This window comes from Moschus berezovskii, chromosome 8, assembly GCF_049115385.1.
Source record: "Moschus berezovskii isolate FMDL1 chromosome 8, NW_MosBer_1.0, whole genome shotgun sequence".
Lineage (NCBI taxonomy): Eukaryota > Metazoa > Chordata > Mammalia > Artiodactyla > Moschidae > Moschus > Moschus berezovskii.
Genome location: NC_142467.1, coordinates 46,078,018 through 46,095,964, shown reverse-complemented (window position 1 = coordinate 46,095,964; position 17,947 = coordinate 46,078,018). Strand labels below are relative to the sequence as shown.

General features: G+C 37.5%; 1 protein-coding gene across 1 annotated transcript in view; it reads right to left on the bottom strand.

Annotated features, from left to right (window-relative positions):
• Nucleotides 1–370: 370 nt before the first annotated feature.
• Nucleotides 371–17,947, bottom strand: part of FAM114A2 (family with sequence similarity 114 member A2) — a 35,999-nt gene continuing 18,422 nt past the window's right edge. Inside the window, 6 exon segments of the mRNA XM_055428847.2 lie at nucleotides 371–917; nucleotides 919–1,005; nucleotides 3,093–3,146; nucleotides 6,555–6,627; nucleotides 10,439–10,578; nucleotides 11,076–11,198. Of these exon segments, the coding sequence (XP_055284822.2) occupies nucleotides 870–917; nucleotides 919–1,005; nucleotides 3,093–3,146; nucleotides 6,555–6,627; nucleotides 10,439–10,578; nucleotides 11,076–11,198 (525 nt within the window). The 3' untranslated portion in view covers nucleotides 371–869.

Below are 17,947 nucleotides of genomic sequence, written 5' to 3'. Positions count from 1 at the left end.
GAAAGAGCTTTAACCCTCCTTTGGAGCTGGCTATTACAGAATTTATCCTGCATATAGGGTATGCATGAAAAACATCCAAGAAACTCAGAATACCTACAAACGTGAAACCGTTTCTCCAAATTGCATTTCTTTGTCTTGAATCCGGTAGAGTGGGAGTCAAAAACTTGAAGCTTACCATTGTGGGATAGGAGAGCAACTTGAAGTCAAAGGACACTTTGCTATAATCAGTTAATGTGGCTACTCGTAGGTATATTCTATAAGCTTCTCCTCAACGCCACATATCTACTGAGAATTAAAGAGGAAATTTTCTAACCAATTTCAAAAATCCATGTAAAAAAGGGCAATCACTACAGAGTTTATACATACTCAGTTTTCTTAAAAGCCATAGATTTTATTATAGAATGGAGAAAGAAAATGGCATTAACAGATCAAGCACATGAATTCCAAAATACTGAATTCCTTTTCCTCTTTTTTTTTAAATTTCTTTTCCTCTTGTTTAACAACCAATTATATCCGTGGACTATAAAATGACATCCATGACAAAAATATTAGTGTTTTACATACTGTCAAAGAAAGATCAATATCTTTGCCTGAGTATCCCATTAACTTTCACCTAGAGCTATTATTTTTGAACTGTCTATAAAAGTTTTTTTTCAAATAATTTATTAATTATAACAACTGGGAAAAGCAGTGTGAGGACCTGAATACTTCAGTCAAGCAGTGAAGACAACAAACTTCCTTCAAATCTGCTCTCCTGCCAGCATTTTTATATACTAAAATAACCTTTCTCCCTCACTTCTGCAGGGCTACCCAGAAGTGAGTGGCATTTCTCAGCCATCACAAGTCTCAGGTAGAATCTTCTCTGCTCCTCAATGTTCGGACGAAGGCCTCTGGACATGAAGTTCATGCCTCTGGTAATTCAGTTTTGTTCTCAATAAAAGAGATCTCCAATACAGGTAAAAGTAGCTGAAAGGCATCCTGAATGTAGGAAGCACTGTTTGATGCCTACAGGGATAAGAAATGAAAAATAAGAAAATGAAAATACTGCAGTCTCTTAAAAGAGAAAATATAAGACAACAAAAACCAAACTAATTTTTATAATCTAACTGAATCTGTAGCCTGGCAAATAAGAATACAGATTTAATCATTTCACTGAAGTTAAAAGGAAAAGAATGATCCAGCTCTTAAGATGATATGGTAGCACAAAAAAAGAATGTCACTATTTTTGTCCAACTGGTACATCAAAAATAATAGCCATTCTTTGGCATCTTGCTCAAATTCGGCATTCACAGCTTATTGACTCCTTGAATGAGTGGGTAGATCCTGTCACAAGCATTTTATCTCTTGCATTGGCGGGTGGATTCTTTACCACTGAGCCACCAGCTCCCTCCTATCACAAGCATTTTAGTCAATTACTCAAAGAGGATTTCAGAAGGCTATGAATTCTTAATCAACAGAATTTACAGTCCGTTGTGACTGCTCCTCTTCCATGGACTCAGCACAGTTGTTAACATGAGACAGGTGCTCACAAGTATAAACAAAGAATACTACTGTTAAAGATGATAAAGTATAAATACGTTTCTGTCTAGTACAAAAGATGTATTTAGGAAAAGCTAGGATTCATTACGCCCAGAGTTTACCAGACTTCATTAATATCTGACAAGTTCTGACTTTCCAGAAGAACACAGTTCATTACATTAAAAAAAAAAAAGTATAATTTCAAGGACAAGAATGTTCAAATCTATAAGCAAGAACAACCAACTCAAAAAAGCAGAAGGGTACCCATATCAAGTGAGTTTACCTTTTTTTCATTTATCAATAACATAAGTTTAAATGGTTATTTAAACTTCAGTGTGACATTTGATGCCAAATTTTCCAACCAAAAGAGACCTCACAGCACATCTAGTTAAATCTCTTATTCTGTATATAAACATAACAAGATTGTCACGAAGGTAAATGCATGGTCCATGATCATACTGCAAATCAGGGGAGATCCAGAACAGGACTGGGCTCCTGGTTTGCAAGGTTCTTTCATCTATACCACTCTGTCATCTGTTAAATCATAAACGTATTTAATTGCTTAATGATTTCTTGACTGTTAAAGGAAAATAATTCAGTTAAGGAATGAAAGGCATTCCCTCATTGGTAATATTAAAAGAATCTACAACTAAAGAAGTAACAGTCTGGTGGCAAAAATATTTAATTCATATCTAAAACCTAACGGATTATCAAATATATTTTTCCCCTTAGACTTAGATAATATGTTTTAAATAGGTAATCAAACATCTAAATTTTTGCACAATTAATTTACAAGAAAGACTTCTTAAAACATGGAATCCAGAAAGCATCCCACATGGAGGGACTATAACCCATCCATGGATTTAAACCACCCACCTCCTTAAATCTAATGAACTGAAGAGGGTTATGTAAACACAGGTACCCTTTTGACAAAATAAAGAAAATCCCTAGGCAAGGAAAAAGACAAAATGTTTTATTTTTGTTTTGTAACTAATCTCCTCTGCATAAACCTTAGCCCTTCAAGTAGCAGTACTAGCCTATTTGTAATTTTTAGCCCTTCATGTTTACCAGCTGGTCTCCACATGTTTCATTACTGAGAATTGTCCACTAATTACCAAGGGGTAGTACTAAGTAATGACAGCCTACTGCTTCTTCCTCTGCACTTTACCTGGCATCTTCATCTTTATGCTTTGTAATTAAAGGACAAGAAATATGCATTAAATATATATCATTTTGGTCATATCTGCATCAGCACAACTAAAATAGTTTAAAAAAGCCAAAAAATAAAAACTTAGAAGTGAAGTGAAAGTCGCTCAGTCGTGTCCAACTCTTTGCGAACTGTGTATAGTCCATGGTATTCTCCAGGCAAGAACACTGGAGTGGGTACCCTTTCCCTTCTCCAGGGGATCTTCCCAAACCAGGGATCAAACTCAGGTATCCCACATTGCAGGTGGATTCTTTACCAGTCGAGCCACAAGGGAAGTACCCCCCCAAAAAAACCCTTAAGAATAGTTATTAATACACAATGCCCTAGAAGTTAGAGACTTAAATAATAAATAATCAGTACTACTGACCTCTAGAAATACTGCAGTGATTAATGGATTAAGGACGTCAGCCTTTTCCTTAACCTAGAACAAAGGATAATGTGTTAAGGGAGCATAGCATATTTAAAAAAGAAAAAATAGGTAAAGTATGACCCCACTTTGAAACACACCCAAACACACCCATACATAAATATAAGCATAGAAAAAGTCTGAATCAGATCAGGAAGGACTTTAAATTTCCTTCTTTGTATCCTTCTGGGATATCCAAATTGAGAGAGTACTCCTTTGTAGTTTTTACTGACTTTAAAAAGTATCTTCATTTCAGAAGGGGATAGAAATGGTCTATTTGACCATGAAAACTAGAAAAAATTTTAAAACAAAATATGCAGATATAAAACATGTGCTCAAAAGACTCAATTGGTTTTTTAAGATACATCATTTGGAAAACATGAAAACAAATAATGCAAATTTAACATTTGCATGTATTAGCTAGCACCTCAGAACCAACTTGCTGGGATATCTTTATGAAATACATGGAAAAATTTAGCCTCAGAAGATTAACTTTAGGAAATCCAGAAATTCTTTTAAAGAAAATACTAAGAGGAAAAAATAAGCTATATCATAGAATTGTCCCCTACAGGAAAAAATCTAAACTCAAAGTGAGAAAAATTAATTTGGGCCATGTTCTTCACTAAAATAAATGTAAGGGCCCAGTATAACTTTGCTGCCATACTGACAGTTACCACAAGCTGATTTTTTTTTAAATTGAGGTATAATTGACATATAATACTATATAAACTGCAGATATTTTTGCAGATGTACAACATAATGATTTAACGTTATCTGCATACATGGCAAAATGAGGACAGTAAGACCAGTCAACATCTATCACTACACATTTTTTTCTTGTGATGAGAACTTTTAAAATCTACTCTTAGCAACTTTCAAATATGTAATATGGTACTATTAACTATAGACATCACACTGTACATTACATCCCCAATGCTGTACATTATTTCACTTGCCTCTGGCAACCACCTATCTGTTCTCTGTATGGATGAGCTTGGTTTACTATGAAGTGATTTTTATTTGTCCATTTAAAACGCCCTTGATTTTATCCCAATTCATGATTACTGAAGTCTGAATCATCTTCCTTAGTTAACACACCTTCAGTAAATTTTTACAATTCCTCAAACCAGAACAAAACAAAACAAAAAAAAAAAACTTAAGCTTTAACTACAACTCTTCTACTGGCTGGCAACTGCAAAATATGAGAGTTACCAAAGTCTAAGTAAGACGCTACCCTTAAGACAAGAGTCAAACTTCAGAATTCTTATTTTATCAAAGTCTGCGTTCTCATCACAGGTCTCAGGAGAGCAGCACAAAATATACTGAAGATTGTATATAAAAGAACAAAAATGAGTTGCAAAATTCAGTTAGATGTAGATAAACCGATCCTAAAATTCAGATGTAATTGCACAGGGCCCAAGTCAGACAAAAAAAGTCTTGAAAAAGAATAACAAAGTTGGAAAACTTACACTGCTTGATTTCAAAACCTACTACAAAGCTACAGTAATCTATGGCATTGGCATAAAGATATACATAAATCAACGCAATAGAAATAAGAGTCCAGAAAGAAATCCATATGTCTATAGTCAGTTGATATTAGACAGAAAGGGGCTAAGACAATTCAAAAGAGGAAAATTTTTCAACAAATGGTTCTGGGAATACTGGATATCCATACGCAAAAAAAATAAAGTTGGGACCCTGCCTCACATCCTACACACACAAAAAAAATGGATAACAGACCTAAACAAAAGAGCTGCAACATAGAAGTCTTAGGGAAAAAACATGAATAAATCCTCATGATCTTGGGTGAGGCAATGATTCTTTAGATACGATACCAAAAGAACAAGTGATAAAAGAGAATATTGACAATTTGGATTCTATCACTATTCACTATCAAGAAAGTGAAAGGATAGCCCATGGACTGGGAGAAAACATGTGCATATCATCTATTTGGTAAGGAACTTGTATCTAGAAAAACTAAAGAACTTCTATAACTCAGTGTTGTTGTTCAGTTGCTCAGTCATGTCTGACTCTTTACAACCCCATGAACTGTAGCCCGCCAGGCTCCTCTGTCTGTGGGATTTACCATGCAAGAATACTAGAGTGGGCTGCCATTCCTTTCTCCAGGGGATCTTCCCAACCCGGAATCAAACCCAGATCTCCTGCATTGCAGGCAGATTCTTTACTGTCTGAGCTACAGGGAAGCCCCCTGTAACTCAATAATAAATCGTAAATTATAAAAGACAAATAATTAAAATCAGAATAATAAATAAGAAATAATAAACATCCCAATTTAGAAACTAACAATAAAAAGTTAACCTTAAAAAGAGGCAAAGGACTCGAAATGACATTTCTTTAATGAAGACATACAAATTGCTAACAAGCACATGAAAATATGCTCAACATAATTAACCAACAGGGAAATGCAAAAAAAAAAACTATAACGAGATAAGACTTCATACCTACTAGCTCAGGTAAAATTTTCAAAAACAAAACAGACAACAGCAAGTGTCAACAAGGATGTAGAGAAACTGGAACCCTCACACATTGCTGGCAGGGGTGTAAAATGGGGCAACTACTTTGGAAAACAGTCTGACAGTTCCTTAATGGTCTGTATTACCCATATGACCCAGAAATTCTACTCCTAACTATTCACCCAAGAGAAATAAAAACATATATGCATGTTTATAGTAACAACACTCATTACAACCAAAAAGCATAGATAATCCGAAGGTCTATCAACTGATGAACAGATAAATAAGGTATATCCATAAAATAGAGTATTATTTAGTAATAAAAAGGAAATACTGATACAATGTGGATGAACCTCAAAAACATTATGCTAAGTCAAAGAAGGGCTTCCCAGGTGATTCAGTGGTAAAGAATCTGCCTGTCAGGCAGGAGACGCAGGTTTAGTCCCTGGGTCAGGAAGATCATCTGGGAAAGTAAATGGCAACCCACGCCAGTATTCTTGCCTGAGAAATTCCATGGACAGAGGAGACTGGTGGGCTATAGTCCATAAGGTCGCAGAGTCAGATACAACTCAGCAACTAAACCACCACAAACAAGTGAAAGAAACCAGACACAAAATACCACAATACTGAATGATCCCATTTATAGTATTGTCCAGAATAGGCCAATCTATAGACAGAAAATATATTAGTGTTGCTTAAGTTTAGAAGTATACAGAGGGGAAGGGAATAGTAAGTGACTGCTAATGGTGTGAAGTTTTCTGAGAGGTGATGAAAAAGATCTAAAATTAGATTATGGTGATGGCTACACAGCTCTGTAAATATATTAAAAATCACTAAAATGTACATTTAAATAGGCAAATTTTTAAGATATGTAAACTATATCTTAATAAAGCTATTCTAAAAACAAAACAAAACAGACATTAGCCCAATAAAAGTCATGAATTCTTACCCCAGCAGTTGTTAGGCAGGTGGTGAACTCTTTAGACAGACAGGACAATTCTTTACACAACAAAACTGTCATCCTAGAAAAGAAGCAAAAAGAGGAGGGTTCTTTTCTGTTTTATTATTTTCTCTCTTTTTTAAAAAATAAAGCTACTATCAGAAAAAGAAAAAAAAAAACATGCCTGATATTAAATGTGAAAGAAGGCAGCTTTTAAAGCAAGAATTTGGAGGCCCATGCTAAGAGAAGGTTTAGTCCTTAGAGAAATATTTTTCTACAAAATTCTCTGGAAAAAAACTACGCTTTCAAATTAAATCAAAGGAAATAACTAAGATACATTTTAAGGATACAAGGTAGTACCTGAAAGATCCTACTTTTCATTTAGAAAAATAGTTAAATATTTTTTCATTCATTCAACACATATTGAAAGGCTTCTATGTGCCAGGTACTTCTAAGCACTGGGGATATATTAGTAAATAAGCAAAGTACCACTTTTCATGAATACTAACTTACTTGCTGATTAAGAGGGAGACTATAAACATAGAAAGAGATGGGTATTTGTATATGTTTATAGTTATGTATGTATACATTTATACACAGACACATAAACATATAGATATATTTATATATACAGACTGAACGGAACGGAATATGCACTAAATGGTGATATGAGCTAAGAAAATAAAAAATTCAAAAATGTATCAGGAAAAGGCAAATCAAAACCACAATAAGACAGTAATATTATACTGAGTGAAATAAGTCAGATACAGAAAGACAAATATGGTATCACTTATATGGGGAATCTTAAAAAAGGGGGTACAAATGAACTTATTTACAAAAAAGAAGTAGAGTCATGGATGTAGTAAACAAACTTATGGTTACTAGGGTAGGAAGGGATAAACTGGAAGATTGGGACTGATGTATACACACTACTATATATACAATACATGACCAATAACAACCTGCTATATACAGCACAAGGAACTCAGTACTCTAATGGCCTATGTGGGAAAAGAATCTTAAAAAAAAAAGTAGATGTATGTACAACTGATTCAGTTTGCTGTACACCTTAAACTAGTACAACATTGTAAATCAACTATACTCCAATGAAAGCTTTTTAAATTTTCAAGAATTTAAATTTTTTTTAGAAAACTACAATGAGATATTACCTCATACCTGTCAGAATGGCTGTCATCAAAAAGAACACAAATAACAAATGTTAGCAACAATGTGGAAAAAGGGGCACCCTTGTAACTGATGGTGGGAATGTAAATTGGGGCAGCCAGTGTGGGAAGAGTATAGCTTTCTCAAAAAACTAAAAATAGGACTACCACATGATCCAACAATTCCACTCTTGGGTATATATCAAAAAAAAAACCACTAACTCAAAAAGATACATGCACTCCAATGTCTGTAACAGTATTATTCATAATTGCCAAGATATGGAAGCAACCTAAGTGTCTATCAACAGATGAATGGATAAAGATGCAGTATATATATACAATGGAATACTACTTGGCCATAAAAAAGAATGAAATTCTGCCATTTGCAGCAACATGGATGGACTAGGAGGGCGTAAGTCAGATAAAGACAAATACTGCATGATATCACATATATGGAATAAAAAAATACAACAAACTAATGAATAAAATAAACAAGAGGCAGACTGACATATATGGAGAACAAGTGATTACCAGCAGGGAGAGGGAGGGAGGGGGAAGCACAAACTATTGAGTGTTGAGACAGGCTCAGGGATGTACTATACAACATGGGTAATAAAGCCAATATTCTGCAATAACTGTGAATCTTTATTCTTTTTAAAGGTAATCTTTAAAAACTGTATAAAACTTTTTTTTAATTAAAAAAAATAAAAAACAAAACAAAATGGGCTTCCTTGGTGGTCAAGTGGTTAAGAATCCACCTGCTAACATATGGGTCACAGGTTCAATCCCTGGTCTGGGAAGATCCCACATGCCCTAGAGTCACTAAGCCTGTAAACCACAACTACTGAAGCCCAGGCGCCTAGAGCCTGAGATCTGCAACGAGAAGCCACTGTAATGAGAAGACTGCACACCGCATTGAAGGGTAGCCCTCACTTGCCACAACTAGAGAAAACCTGTGTGCAGCAATGAAGACCCAATGCAGCCAAAAATAAAATAAATAAAAAAAATATAAATCCAAACCTTGAGGAAGTTAAACTGATCTATGTGACACTGAAAGAGAGGGGGAAAAAGAATGAGAAAATGGTTGAAGATAGCATTTTAGATTGGAGGTGAAAAAAGGAACCTCTTAGAAGTAAAAACTGAATTCAGTGAGGGAAAGAGCTATGACGTGAAAAGCATTCCAAGCAGTGGAAATAGATACTTTCCCAAAGAACAGGATGCTGTAAGTTTGTGACTCCCTCATCCTAAGGATGGGGCTTCCTTGGTGGCTCAGACGGTAAAGTGTCTGCCTGTAATGCAGGAGACCAGGGTTCAACCCCCAGGTTGGGAAGATCCCCTGGAGAAGGAAATGGCAAACCACTCCAGAACTCTTGCCTGGACAATTCCATGGATGGAGGAGCCTAGGAAGCTACAGTCCATGGGATCGCAGAGTCGCACACGACTGAGCAACTTCACTTCTCATCCTAAAAATGTTTAAAACAAGACTATGCCCCCTCCTTATGGGATGTTGTAGAGGGGCAGCAAAACTGTAGTGAAGAAGAGACCCAGAGACCATCAAGGGTCTCTTCTAATCCTAACACACCAGACACTCTCACTCACGTTTTTTCCCCAATGAAAATTCTCATTATTTAATTAGGAGATTTAGTTAGAAAACAGTAGGGTTTTTGTTTTTTCCCTCTTGTGACTATAGAAAACAGTAGGACTTTTTATTTTTCCTCCTGTGATTATCTATATTCTATTATTTTTAAAACTTTTGTTCAAAGTCAAGAATATAGTAGAAAACAAACCAAAAAAAAAAGGATTTGAAACTTAGACCTGGGTTTAAATCCCAGTCTGCAAAACTTGGCAATTTACTTAAGTCTGTGTTTCCTCATTTTTAAAGCTGGACTGATCACTTATCTTGAAGTTTGTTTAAAGATTACAAATGTAACATTCACATGTATCCCTTAGCATGGAGAAGGCAATGGCACCTCACTCCAGTACTCCTGCCTGGAAAATCCCATGGACAGAGGAGCCTGGTAGGCTGCCGTCCATGGGGTCGCTAAGAGTCAGACACGACTGAGCAACTTCACTTCACTTCGCATGGTACGTGGCATACAGTTAGCACTCAAAAACTAGCAACTGTTATTAAGAATTCAAGTGGACTTCCCTGGTGGCTCAGTGGATAAGAATCCACCTGCCAATGCAGAGGACATGGGCTTGATCTCTGTTCTGGAAGGATTCCACATGCCACAGAGTAACTAAAGCCTGTGTGCCATAACTACTGAGCCTGAATGCCCTAGAGCCCATTCTCTGTAACAAGAGAAGCCACCGCAATGAGAAGCCCGTGCACAATGAAGAGTAGCCCCTGCTCACCAAAAGTAGAGAGCCCATGCACAGCAATGCAGACTCAGCACAACCAAAAATAAATAATTTTTTTAAAAAAAGAACTGAGGTTCTCAGAACTATTTTCTGTTTTCACTTATGTACAATTCTATTTCAATTAAGGCCAATAATCTGAAAAAAAAATAGTTTTTAGAGTATGAGTTGGTTAATTAAAAAGGGTGCATTTCTAATGCAGATTTAAGGCTCAATGAAAATAAACAAAATCCAAAATAAACCTCAAAGTTGTGAATGATGCAACATGAATAACATCTTACTGAGAGGAAAGTTTCTAAAACTTTGGAAAGAAAACTGAGAAAACTCTTACAGCGATATGCATCATTTTAGAGGGATACTTATTACACTTACTGGCAAAGAGCTCTGCTCCTTTCTATGGTCGTTACTTCCTGTTTCCGGCCATGCAGAACCAGAGCCGCTGTTTTGTGAAAAAGTTCAATTGAGCAGGCAGTCAGTTCTGCTAGGCTCCGGATCGCAAATGCATGGATATCCTGGAAGGAAAAACAAAACAAAGCATAACAAGTCAGAGCACTTGGCTTTTTTATACAAGAGGAAATGACACCACCTTTCTTCTCCCATACTGAAGTATTCAGTACCTTGAAAGCAACAAAGACTAATACCTGCCCTTCAATAAACCTCCTCTTTTTCTAGAGTTGTTACATAATTTTATAACTGGGCTCACATATGTAAAAAAGAGGCTCCCCTGATTTGTGACCTTGCGACCAAGTTTTAGCCAAATGATTAGAATAAAGTGTCAGATGTTAGCTTCTGGGAAACTTCTCATGACGCCACACACACGCACCCTTTGTCTCTTTTTCTTCCCTCTTTGCATCCTGTAGTTTGGGACTAAGATGCTGGGATCCTGGATCACAAAGTAGAAATTATGGATAGCAGTACAACAAAAACAGAAATTGCTTAGGGCCCTCTCTTGCGATACTCACATCTCAAATTAAAAAAAAAAAAAAAGCCTTAGTTGTTTTCATTTTACCTCTATTGAATTGTTATTGATCTGCTCAGTGTTTTCTGCTTCCAACTGTTTTTCTCCTTCTTCCTTCTCTTCCAACGGTTTAGTCAGAGATGTCCTGATCCACTCATATGCTGTATTTCTTGCCTAAATAAGAAAAAGATTACAGTCAGCCCTCTATATCCACAGGCTCCACATCTTCAGAGTTAATCAACCATGGACTGAAAATATTCAGAAAAAAAAAAATCCAGAAAGTTCCAAAAAGCAAAACCTGAGTTTGCCAAATGCTGGCAACTTCAACAGCATTTATATTGCATTTACAACTATATACATACCATTTCGGAGAAGGCAATGGCAAGCCACTCCAGTACTCTTGCCTAGAAAATCCCATGGATGGAGGAGCCTGGTAGGCTGCAGTCCGTGGGGTCACTAAGGGTTGGACACGACTGAGCGACTTCAGTTTCCCTTTTCACTTTCACACATTGGAGAAGGAAATGGCAACCCACTCCAGTGTTCTTGCCTGGAGAATCCCAGGGATGGGGGAGCCTGGTGGGCTTCCGTCTATGGGGTCACACAGAGTCGGACACGACTGAAGTGACTTAGCAGCAGCAGCAGCAACATACCATTTACACTGTATTAGGTATTATAAGTAATCAAGAGATGATTGAACATATACTAGAGGATGTACATGGGTTATATGCAAATATTATACCATTTTGTGTCAGGGAATTGAGCATCCCTGAATTTTGGTATCAACAGGGGTCCCTGGAAGAAGGATACTTCTGAGGCTGTTGAGGGATGGCTGTATAGTCCATCAGCAATTTAATTCAGCTCACTAAGATTACTGTGCCTCCACCAGGAACATTTTAGCACGACGGAAGTTAGTGTTCTTGTTCTCACCTGAACATCCCATTGAACTTCTTAGTGCTGAACTCACCAGATCTCTATAAAACACTTAACATTTATGACCACTCATTCTCTCCTGAATTCTCTAATCCTTTGGCTTTTTTTAAACTGAGGTGTAACTTACATAAAGTGCACAAATTTTCAGAGTATGACAGGTTACATGTGTACACATCTATGTTTATGTGACCCAGATCAAGATACAGAACATTCCCATCCCTCTACAAAGTCCCCCATACTCCTCCTTAGTCAGTACTGCTCAAACCAAATAGCAGTCATGGCTCTCTACTTCTCTCACCCTACTCCCTTCTCTCTCCATCAGTCCTAACTCAGTAATTTTAACTATTCCCTATCTGCTGCTGACCCCTGAATCCTTATCTCCAGCACTAACTTCTCCTGAAAACAACATATTCCAACTCTTTGCTTGACATACATTATCAGGATATCCTATGGCATCTGTATCATGTATAACATGGACAAAATTTAATTAAATTTGTCATCTTTCTCTCCCTACCCCTAATTTTTTCATTTTCTCTTATTCCCTTAAGCTTTAGAAGAACCACCAGTCATCCAAGCCAAAATACCTGAGCCATCCTAGATTATTCCTTTCCATGCACCAGCATAGTCTGATTTTAGCCTATGTATTTCTCCCACTTGTCCCTCCTCTTCCTCTCTGTTACCACCACAGGAGTTCAAATATACTTTATGGCAATAGCACTTTGGTCTCCCTGCTTCCAATCTGGCTCATCTTAAAATCCATCTTCCATAATGGTACCAGTGATCTTTCTAAACCCATAGCTGATTTCTCCGCTTCTCTACAATGGCTCCCCATCAACTAGATCATGCTCTTTGACATGATCTAAAAAGTGCCCATGATCTAGTCTACCTACCTCTCCAGCTTCTCTCACCACTTTCCACTTTATGAACTGATAATAATGACCAATAATGTGCCTGTTCTTTCATGTTATTCCCTTAGTTCAGAGCGTCTTTCCCATTTTTTCCCCTTAAATCAAGGCAACTCAATTTTCTTTCAATTCTCCATCCAAACACTGTCTGCTCCAAGTAACTTTCAAAGGCATCCCAGGAGACTGGGCACCTCAACAATCCTTTTATGTATGCCCACAGTCCCCTAAATACCCTTTCAACTTGTTGTTGTTTGGTTACTAGGTTATGTCCGACTCTTTTGCAACCCATGGACTGTAGCCCACCAAGCTCCTAAATCCATGGGATTTCCCAGGCAAGAATACTGGAGTGGGTTGCCATTTCCTTCCCCAAGGTATCTTCCCAACCAAGTGACTGAACCCAGGTCTCCTTGCGTTGGCAGGCAGATTCTTTACCACTGAGCCACCAGGAAAGACCCAGCTTTCTAGTTTCATAAGGTAATAAATATGCCTTTCTCTTAACCCAGTCTGACTTAAGTTTCTGTCATTTGCAACTGAGAGAGTCCAGGTTTCTAAGGAAACATTTACTGTCATTAAATGAGTTAACCCACTTGAGTGACTTTATATAGACAGAATGTGTTCAGAGTTGTAACTAAGCAATAGGAATCCAAAGAAGACCTTGAGAGTCATTCCAACTGAAAACTGAGAGATCGCAGGCTTTATTACAGACATAGTATTAGGGCTGAGCCTTTAAGGATCAGTAAGTGGTGCTATACCCAAAGGTACACATGAATGAGCTAGAGCAGAATCTATGTACTCGACATTCACTTCAAGGTTCTTTCCCCTGTAATACAGGGCCTCCCAAAAGTCCCTCAGGTATAATCTGGCTCTGATCTCTAACCTTCCCACTACTTATGCATTAACCTTTGAAATTAAAAAATAAACTAACTAACTAACTATATAAAGGTTTGGAAGCAATAAAACACAAGGTGTACTAAGAAAACTGTGAGATAACTGGTAAGACCAGATAATAGGGTACAATCATTCATTTGTTACAAATATGTAGCACATACTGGCCTAAATGCTGGGAATATAGTGACTAATACAAACTATGACCCTGATCTTTATTCTACTACCAAAGGATCATTAACAAGCACACATGTAAATGCGTGAAGAAAATAAAATGGAGTGCTAAAGAGTGTAGAGTGGGTGAGTAGAAAGCAGATTCCATATGGGTGGGCAGGAAATCTCTGAGGAGCAATATTTGAGCTGAATTCTGAAATTTAAGAGGTGTTAGCCATATAAAATATTTAGACAATGAGAGACATAAGCAGAGGGAAACCAGATTGGTATATTCAAGGAACAGAACCAAGGACAATATGGGAGAAGTGTAATAAAAGATGAGATTGGGGAGGTGAAATTTATATAGAAGAGAATAGTGAAAGATGAGGCTGTTAAGAATTCTAACAGTTGATGAATAGCCTAAATACATGTGAAAGTCTTTACAATTTCTTTGAGGAGATAAAATGAGAGAAAAAACAGACACTGATTTATGTGAGATGGAAAAAAGAAAAATAAAGATAAGGCCATATAAAACAGAAAGAAAACTAATACTATAAATTTAACATACTTAAGAATCATTTTAGTAGGCATAATATATACTTAAAATATCCTCTCTAGTAATAAATACATTGTGACATTATTACAGTCTATTGCACCAACTCAATGTAATTTATCATCCTTTTCAAAAAGATACCAACCCATGTCGCCACCCTCCACACCCAGATCAGTCTGGATGTGGATCTGGATGAGATCAGTCTGATGAGATCTGGATTCATCAGTGCTTGTTGCTGGTGTCAGCTGCTCAGCTGTGTCTGCCTCTCTGCAACCCTATGGACTGTAGTCCATAGCCTGTCAGGCTGTTCTGTCCATGGAATTCTCCAGGCAAGGGTACTGGAGTTTGCAGCCATTCCCTTCTCCAGGGGAATCTTCCTGACCCAGGGATCAAACCCAGGTCTCCTGCATTGCAGGCAGATTCCTTACCATCTGAGCCTCTAGGCTCATGCTTAGTCATGTTCAACTCTTTTTGACCCCATGGATTGTAGCCCGCCAGGATCCTCTGTGTGTGGGATTTTTCAGATAAGAATACTAGAGTGGGTTGCCATTTCCTCCCCCAGTGGATCTTCCCGACCCAGTGATATAACCTGTACCTCCTTCACTGCAGGCAGATTATTTACCCACTGAGCCATTAGGGAAGACTTACAAACTAAAAGGCACCTTTGAGCCAAGCTTCTGCAACCGCTTATTTATTTATTTTGCTGAAAAAAAGTGAGGCCTGAAGAAGGAATGGCATTTGCCCACATCACATGTGAGGGTCAGAATAAGAATCAGAATTGTGCTCTCAGATTTTTACTTCATTGCTTTTCCTCCACACCATACAGACTCTCATATAAATTCCTGGAAATAATCAGGCCCTTATCCTTAATCATTGTATATCTTAAGTCCAAAACCCAAAATATAAACAATATGAAAACTGCTTTCAGAGAATGACTAGGACTAAATAACTTATTATTATAATCTCTTTGAGCAGAGAAACTATGTCTCTTTCACTACTTTTTCCCTAGCACCTAGCAAAATGAAGGTTTATTGTAAACATACATTTATTGAACATCTAAATGTATAACACACTGAGATAGCTTCTTCAGGACCATAAACAATGTATATTTACTATGGGCCAGGCACGTTTAAGAGCTCCGTGTGTATTAACACATTAAATCTTTACAGGAACCCTACATTATCCCTGCCTCACAGACAGAGAAGCTGAGGACAGAGAGATTGAGCAACTTGTTTAAGACTGCACACAAAGTAAGATGGTAAAGGTGGGATTTTAAGAACAATAAAGCATATCACAGATCCAGCGTTGAGTAAATTTAACTGTTAGAATGGGAGGTAAGATATACACATTTAAAAACAAATAAGAACCGATGATAATTTTATGAAGTACATCTGCACAGTTAAATGAATAAAGTGCTACATGGAGTACAAATATAGTATGTACACTTTTACATAAGAAGGAGAAGAAAATATATCTGTTATCTAAAAAAGAAACATAGGAAGGATATGCTGGAAAACAAGAAAGTTCAAAATATAAAAGGAGAGAGGAGAATGGAGTAGATAGGAATTGGGAGGGAGCAAAACTTCTGTATACATTTTTTAGAAGATTTGACCTGAAAACATGTTAATACTCTACATATTCAAAGATGAAATTAAATTAGCAAGAGGAGACAGTAAATAAATCATAAATTTTTTTGTAGATTGGTTTTATAGTAATATGGGCAAGCATACATTTCAAATGCATTACAGGATAGAGGAAAGTAGAAAATGTGGTAATGTTACTGGGAGACAGAGTTCTTACTGTGAAAGAGACAAATGTAAAATGGGAAGAGGCAAGGAAGAACAAAAGAGACAAATGTAAAATGGGAAGAGGCAAGGAAGAACCCATAAAAATGGACTGAAACTGGGGTTATTGGTATGAACTCATGATCTCTAAAATAAGTATATGAGTACACACATTTACACACATACATACACTTATGCATATACACAGGGTGGTGCACAGGTGTGTAGTTAAATACATTTCCCAGCTCTGCAGCTTCCCAGGTGGCACTACTGGTAAAGAACCTGCCTGCCAACTCAAGAGACATAAGAGAGATGGGTTCGATCCCTGGGTTGGGAAGATCCCCTCGAGGAGAGCATAGCAATCCCCTCCAGTATTCTTGCCTGGAAAATCCCATGGATGAGGAACCTAGTGGGCTACAGTCCATAGGGTCACAAATAGCTGGATGTGACTGAAGCAACTTAACACACACACACAGCTCTGCCAACAAACACACACACACAGCTTTGCCAACAAACCTAGAAGCAAAGACACTCCAAGCAATGAGCACATCTAGCACTCAAGTTTTGGCTTGAAACAGCAAAAAGGAACCATGGCTCCTTGAATTTCAGGTTGATTCTAGGGAGAAATAAGGAAGGCACAAGATCTTGTTATGCCCAAAAATAAGAAAGTACTCAAAAACTAATAGGGACACGTCACACAGGAGTCAGCTTGAAGGACAATCTGAACACCAAAGTAATTAAGGACAGTAATGAATTACAAACCAATGGGGAAAAATATAGAAACCCATGAGACCATACCAATAACAGATAATAAATAAAGAGACAAAGGTAGAAGGGAAAGTTCTTAACTCTTCAGCAGAATGCTGACAACCAACTGGTAAATGTGAAGAATGTACTGAGATTGAAACAAATCATCATTTGGCAATCATCACAGTAAAGACTGGTGCACCAAGAATCATGAATAGTTCCTAGATCTAGAATGCTAAATTATGAGCAGCAGGGTATTTGTATGGTCTTAAAAATGTCTCCCCACAGAAAGCTCATTAGTAGCACAGGAACAAAATCATAACCATACAATAAGAAATCAGACAACACCCCACAATAAGGGACAGATGGACATCATGTGCCTCTAGATACGTTGTACCCTGTGCAGGATACAACATTATTTATGAGCTCTTTCAGCTGAGAATGCATAATCTGACTTTAATCATGAGAAAACATCAGACAACCCTCAAGTAAGGAATACTCTACCAACCTAGACAGCATATTAAAAAGGAGAGACACTACTTTGCCAACCAAGGTCCATCTAGTCAAGGCTATGGTTTTTCCCGTGGTCATGTATGGATGTGAGAGTTGGACTGTGAAGAAAGCTAAGCGCTGAAGAATTGATGCTTTTGAACTGTGGTGCTGGAGAAGACTCTTGAGAGTCCCTTGGACTGCAAGGAGATCTAACCAGTCCATTCTAAAGGAGATCAGTCCTGGGTGTTCACTGGAGGGACTGATGCTAAAGGTGAAACTCCATTACTCTGGCCACCTCATGCGAAGAGTTGACTCACTGGAAAGGCCTCTGATGCTGGGAGGGATTGGGGGCAGGGGGAGAAGGGGACGACAGAGAATGAGATGGCTGGATGGCATCACCGACTCGATGGAGGTGAGTTTGAGTGAACTCCAGGAGTTGGTGATGGACAGGGAGGCCTGGCGTGCTGTGATTCA